The following is a 7,486-nucleotide window of genomic DNA, read 5'->3' as shown; positions in this document are numbered from 1 at the left end:
CTATTTGTTATCTTACTTCTATCATTGACAGTCCCTCTAGGTTGTGGGCTGCTTGCCTGTGTTCCTGAGAAGCATCTACGGTACCAGTCTATAGAGTGTGTTTTCTTTAGTGAATTACCGGTATGTTTACCGGTAATAAACTTGCACTGTTTTATGTATATGTTTGATTACATACAGCCTTGTGACAGTTTTCCTGCATGTCATAAGCATTTGAATATAAATTAAAATGTTAAAATCAAATCTGATATTGTTTTACCTTTTATTTGGTGTGTGGAAGGTGTGCGGAAGAGGGGGTAGTCTTATACGGCGAGTATATAACAAACTCTGTATTTTGAGTGGAAATGTTAGGGGGTCGTCTTATACGCCCAGTCGTCTTATACGCCGGCAAATACGGTATTTGTTTATATATTATTTATTAGGGATGAGTATATATACACACACATACACACACATTCCCACAAAGTGTAAACTATTTGGTGCTAATGAACACAGTAGAGAAAGCTGCCATGTATTGTGCTGTATCCAGAGCAGTATGTACTGAATAATGCACAAAATGAAAATCCCTAGTCCAGGGCCAGAAGGATTTTTCACAGCTTGCTTAAATATTCATTTTAAATATAGAGCAAGAAGTATTTTTCCCCCTTGTATTAACCTTAGAAAACAAAAAAGGCAATCTATTTTTAAAAACTGTATTAAAAGAAATAGAAAAATGTTCTTTTAGGATTGTTTCTTAATCTCTCTCTACCCCTTTCATTTAAAACATTTTCTCATTTTGCCTCCTGAAAATATACATGGCTTTTCTGAGCCTATTGCTTTTCCAAGTTTCTTAAAACCAACTGATAACCAACTAACCAAACAACCCACCTGCCCAGCATACAACCGAGCAACCAACCCAGCTTAGCAAGTATTCTGCGAATCCATCTATCCAGGCAGGTGCTAGGCATTTATTTAGATCTGTCCTACATCATTAATGTTCTAAATCAAACATGTCTATGGCTACTGAATGAAATTCCCTTTTATAAATGAACCTTCTTCATTTTTGCCTATTTCAGTCTATTTTTCCTCATGATCCATATTGAGTTACTAAAACCTTCCTTCTTTCCTTTTCCAAAGAGGAATAAACAGTATAAGTTTAAAATAAATTGTTTTACATGAATGGCCTGTCAATGAGGTGGGGCAGTGGGAATGACTTGCCCTGGGTACAGGTAGTAAAGTGGCCCATTTGTCTGTAAAATAATGTAGGCAATAATAAAGACAATTAAAAGTTGGTTTACTTTTTATTACCACCATGGGATGGTGACCTAAATGTCAGTGATAAAATATTCCTCCCTGAAGGGGAGGGCCACTCTCACTCCTCCCCCAACTTATCACACTCCCATATTGCACTGTTAATTAACAAAGGGCTCTTTTGCAATTCTCCTTTGGATTAGCATGATAGTCTTTGGCTGTATGACTCTCAAAAGTGGGAGATTTGGTAAAAGTGAATGAAACCTTAAAGTTCCCATGTCTAATAGTATTATTTGTGGGACAGAGTGAGGGCCTGTTCTTTTTTCATATTTGCTTCAAGTTTTCAGAGCTACTGGGATTCTGTAAACACTACAATCAGTCAGTGAGAGAACAGGAGATGAAGAAAGAAATGATCAATAATTTTACTAAGCCTTCAGTGAACTAAAAGAAAACCCAAGTCTTTCTTATCTACCCTATTCTCAAGGGTCTTTAACTGTCATTTTATATATCACTACTGATAATTTCCTTAGAATTCTCTGCCTAGAGAGGTAGGATTTACTTTTTTAAAAATCTTGAAATAAGCCCTAACCGGTTTGGCTCAGTGGATAGAGCGTTGGCCTGCAGACTCATGGGTCCCAGGTTCGATTCCGGTCAAGAGCATGTACCTTGGTTGCGGGCACATACCCAGTAGGGGGTGTGCATGAGGCAGTTGATCGATGGTTCTCTTTCATCGATGTTTCTAACTTTCTATCCCTCTCCCTTCCTCTCTGTAAAAAATCAATAAAATATATTTTAAAAAAAAATCTTGAAATAAGAAATGATATTCCGGTGAAAATTAGTCTATGGAATTCACAACACATTATCTTTGTTCAGGCTACCGATCCCCCAATCTACCTTGAGTCAAGTCCTCTAAAGCCTGGTTCTTTAGCTTTCCCTTTAATTCTGTGACTTTCTCATATCTTTCTAATGAATTTGCTTTTTGCTTAATTTAGACATAGTCACTACCTGTGGTTTGCAATAAAACCCCCAATTTGATATATTTACATATATCCCCATCATGCTTAATCTTTATAATAACCTTGGAGGTGAGGTGAAAAAAAAATGATTCTTAGATGTTCAAGTTATTTATTCTTGGTTGAAGAGATAGTTAATGGCAGAATTAGAATATAAATTCAGACTTGTTAGGATTTATGTCTTCCTTTCATCCTATATAATAAAGTGGTAACATGCAAATTAACCCTCATGCCTTCACAAGATGGCTGCCTACGACCAGGCCGGTGGGGGGGGGGGCGGTTAGTGAGGGACGACCAAATGACTGAATAAGCAGGCTGCGTGGGGTGACCAGGCCTGCAGGGGGTTTAGTGAGGGAAGACCAAATGACTGAACAGCAGGCTGCATGGGGCAACGATGTTCAACTGCCGGTTTAGGCCCGATCCCTAGGATCGGCAGTCTGACATCCCCCAAAGGGTCCCAGATTGGAGTGGGTGCAGGCTGGGCTGAGAGGACCCCCCGCCCCCCACCATACATGAATTTCATGCATTGGGCCTCTAGGATTACTACAAAATCATAGAAGTTCATTCTTCAGGGACATAGGTTGTTTGACTCTCAGAGAGACCCCAACCAGGAACATTCCTTGTAGTCCCATTCATTATGACCATCCACCCATTTTATTCACTTAACAAGTCCCTGAATACAATGGACCCTTGAACAACATGGGTTTATAGAGCATGGGTCCACTTATTGCTGGATTTTTTTTCATCAAATACTGTAAATGTATTTTCTCTTATTATTTTCTTAATATTTTCCTTTCTCTAGCTTGTTTTACTGTAAGGATACAGTACATAATGCATATAACATACAAAATATGTATTGATTGATTTTATGTTATTGGTAAGGCTTCCCGTTAACAGTAGGCTATCAGTAGTTAAGTTTTTGTGGAGTCAAGAGTTATACTTGAATTTTCAACTTCATGGGGTCAGTGTCCCTAACCCTAGCAATGTTCAAGGGGTTAACTGTATATAAGAAGTGCAAGGTGCATCATTAAGAACAGGGGATACAGCCGAAACCGGTTTGGCTCAGTGGATAGAGCGTCGGCCTGCGGACTGAAAGGTCCCAGGTTCGATTCCGGTCAAGGGCATGTACCTGGGTTGCGGGCACATCCCCAGTGGGGGATGTGCAGGAGGCGGCTGATCGATGTCTCTCTCTCATCGACGTTTCTGACTATCTCTCTCCCTTCCTCTCTGTAAAAAATCAATAAAATATATTAAAAAAAAAAAAAGAACAGGGGATACAAAGCTGGCTCAGCCAGTCACTTCCATCAGGTTGTTCACATTCCTCTGAAAAGCTGACTGTTCAGTTAATAGACTTAATATAAGAATCAGACAAATTTAAGCAATGTAGAAAAGAACAGAGTATAATATAAAGCCATATGGTTCTGACAGGATAAGAATAACTCAGCTCATTAAATTAGAAGGAGTTTCTAATCGATTTAAGCCAACAATTGGGTAATTCTTCACTGCAATGATTTCTAGACACACACAGAGAGAAAAGAGATTATTTATTGTCTTTAAAATAAACAAAAAAATGATGAAATAATCTAGTTTCCTAAATTCTATTCCTCAGCTTACCTCCCTCAAGATTTCTCTCTATATCTGCACACCAGCTAATATATACTTTAAATCAACTTTTATTTATTGCTTTAAAATATTTTAAAGAAAACTCTATATTGCTAATTTCAATAAAAAACTGAAAGCCTATAAATAGAAAAATAACTATGCAAATAAATACAATGAAACAAAATTAATAAACTTCATCTAGATAGCATTGCATTGGGAAGCTCTGAGTCTGACTTGATCTGCTCCTGGTTGCAAAGGAAGATTAGCAACTGCTTGGCAGGTGTTAAAGACCTACTAGCTCCACACTAATTTTTCTCCTGGAAATAATCAGAAGGATGGAAAGAGAACCTGAACAGAAGTAGTTTTCTCATTACACGATTCACTGCTATTGAATACTGTATTTGCATCCCACCAAACCGCATCTTGCAAACCATAGTGTTCCAGTTACTTGAGGACATGCAGTGAGGTAAGGGAATATGGATGTACTACATGTGTAGAGAAGTGATAGAAGCAGCTTCTAAGTCTGCAACTGATATTTTATTCATTCACTCATCAAGTGATATGTATTAAGGACCTCCTATGTGTCAGTCACTGTGCTCTGGGGATCCAATGGTAAGACCCACGCTTCCAAAAGGAAATAAATTAGGTAAACATGAAGAGCATAATTAAATAAGCAAACCCAATAAATGCTAAGTGCTAGACTCATAGGGACAGAGGTCATTTTCATGTCTCAACAGGCCAACCATTCATTCAGAATTTCTAGAAGTCTTATTGTCTATGTTAAGTGGTCAATTTCTCTCTTTTGTGAATGAGCACCAGTTGAAAAATAGCTTTCATGTGAGGAATGGAAATCGGTAGGCACTTGAAGGATAGAAGGACAAAAGAGCTAAGTGTGCTGTGAAGTGGAAAGAATAAAGTGGGCATCAGAAAGAACATTAGAGATTGCTCTAATCTTTTCCTTTTCTAGGAAATAGGGGCCTATGATTTCTGTAACTTTTTTATTGAATTTATTGGGATATTGGTCAATACAATTATATAGATTTCAGGGGCATGATTCCTTAAATCCAATCCCACATTCTTTGTACTATTTGATATATTGAGAGTTAAGGATATTTACAATTTTTCCAAAAAGATAATCTGAAACATTCCCAGTAAATAAGTACAGCCCTCTTCAAAAGGAAATAGAATGGAGAGCATGTAGTAGATAGTACACAATCACATTTAAAGAAAGTTGGAAGGGGATACATTTAAAGGCAAATATAACACATATTAGGGCAACTAAGATAAATTGTGGGGTGAGCCACATTAAAATACTTTTATTGAGAAAAACTTATGGTCATATTGTGGCTTATTGTGGTAGTCGAATCAGCTTTACAGACGATCAGAATAAAGGGTTTCCTCTAAAGGACTACAATTTTATCCTCCAGGAGAAACATTTTCTGTCCTAAGATTTTGGCACCACGACATTGAGAAAACGTGGAAAGAGGAGCAAAGGGAGGCCCTGGAATCATTTCCAGCCAGCCCTAGTTTTTGTGGATAGTAATTTATTTTATTACTTCTTCATTCCTCATATTTGTCATATACACTTTAAAATGTAGGTGGCTTTGAAATGAAGTATAAGGTAATTTACAGTACTGTATTCTCCAATTTACTAGAACATATTGGTCAAGGAGGAGAGCTAGAAACACTATTTTTTTCTTCAATTTGGCCCACAGAATATCAGCAGGCTTACCCCGGGACAGGGAACTTGAGAATGGAGGACAGTAGTTTTAGTCAAATAAGCATATGACTAATTTGTATTACATAAGGTTCTTTGGTAGCTCTGCACCTGCATTATTATTTTAACTGTATTTACTCCTGTTCTTAGCTAGTCCATACCGTTTTGCATTCATTCTAAACTTATTTTTATTCAGAATTAACCTTTCCAATACCAATGGCACATTTGATTAAAGCATGTTATTCAAATTCAGCTATATTAAATATTTTCCTAAGGAATCCTAAATGTATTGCCTCAAAAATAAAAAATATAGATCATCTTATTATTAAATCCTTGGAATTAAACCAGTTAATTGGCTGACACAGCTTGCAATTCCATGCTAAGCCAAACACTCTGATCCTCCCATGAGGATGAAAACTAAAAAAACATACTAACCTGTGAAGCTTGAGAGTGACAGTTCCATAAACAGTAGCAAAACCGAGAAGACGGACCCATCTTAGGAGAATGCAACGGAATGTGCTCGGCTCAAAGTATAAAATAACAACCTGCGGGATGAGAAGAGAAAGAAAGAAACCTTAGGCTCAACTGATGACCCACAGACTAAAATCAATATTTCATAATCTGATGTTTAATACATATAAAAGGTAACATAAGTACACACCCATTTAATTAAAACTTTAAAATATTATTTGGATCAATCCTATTGCTTTCAAATCAATTCTAAATTATTTAATTCTAACTTTCAGCAGTTTCTATTAATTGTTTCTAAGTCTTTGGTATGTCAAAACTTAATTCTTTTTACTCTCCAAGATGGGACAACCAGACTAGTTTCCATTGTCTTCCATCTGAAACCTTTCACATTCCTGCCTTCACACTTCTGGCAACACCCATCCCTGATGTGAAAGAGACCTGAGAGGTTAGCTTGTAGGACACACCCCCAATCAGTCCACCGCTCCATAGTTATTACTTCACTTAGTACTTGGTTCAATCATTTTGCTAACTTCTTGCTTCTTACTCCAGAGTTCTCATTCCGCAAACATGAATGAAGCATTTACTATGAGCCAGGAACTATACTAGATGCTGTGGATACAAAGGCAATGCGCATGGGAAGAGAGACATATAAACAAGAAACTGCATTAAAGCAGCTGAGAGAAACACCTCTGCCAAGTTCAGTGGGACACAAAGGAACAAGTGGCCAATTCCGGGGCATGGCCAAAAGGCATATTCAAGGCGGGGCAAACGTAAGTTTACAGTTGTTTGTATGGGAAATAATACAATTAACAAACTATTCAATAACTAACAAATAATATACAAGAATTAACTCTGCTTCACGTAATCACAACTGTAAACCTACTTTTGCCCCACCCTGTATAAGCAAGGCACTTCATGTTTTACCTTTTAGATGCTGCCCCCTGGTTTTGAGCTAGCCCGCATAGAATAGGAATTGGTTTGGCCTGTGGAAGGAGTCTTATGCAGTGCCAAAGGATTAATGCTGGTGAAAATGTAGGCTTATACTTTTCTGCTTGACGGAACCGGCTTGAACTGATTCTGTTGAAAGCAAGGACATCATAACAGAAAAATATACCAATTCCTAAAACCCAGAGTGTTATTTTGGCTTTGCATCCCAAAGATCTGAATATTGGAAAACGTAAAGCATAACTTGGGACATGGGTTGAGTGCTGACAATTTCTTGCCGATGTCTTGCCAATGAAGTCCAGCCTGCAGCAGTGCCGAGAATGATATTCCCTAAAACTCCATGCTGGTATTTCTTAAATGTTTCTACTATATGAAGATATGAAACTAAGTATTGTCAATATTAGGGTTAAATTCTCAAGGAGTAGAAAAAATACTGAGCAAAAGTGTCAGAAATAAATGAAAGAAAGGTAAACATAAGTATGAACAGAAGATAATGTTCCTTTGTGTATAT

The 7,486-nt window shown here is 37.4% G+C and overlaps 1 protein-coding gene across 1 annotated transcript in view; it reads right to left on the bottom strand.

The window, feature by feature from the left end:
- GPR158 (G protein-coupled receptor 158) overlaps positions 1-7,486 on the bottom strand; it is a 366,465-nt gene that overhangs the window by 41,305 nt on the left and 317,674 nt on the right. The window contains exon 6 of the mRNA XM_015570519.1: positions 5,995-6,104. Within this exon, the coding sequence (XP_015426005.1) occupies positions 5,995-6,104 (110 nt within the window). The remainder of the gene's footprint in view (positions 1-5,994; positions 6,105-7,486) is intronic.

Source organism: Myotis davidii, unplaced genomic scaffold, assembly GCF_000327345.1.
Source record: "Myotis davidii unplaced genomic scaffold, ASM32734v1 scaffold86, whole genome shotgun sequence".
NCBI lineage: Eukaryota > Metazoa > Chordata > Mammalia > Chiroptera > Vespertilionidae > Myotis > Myotis davidii.
This window is presented reverse-complemented; position numbering and strand designations above follow the sequence as displayed.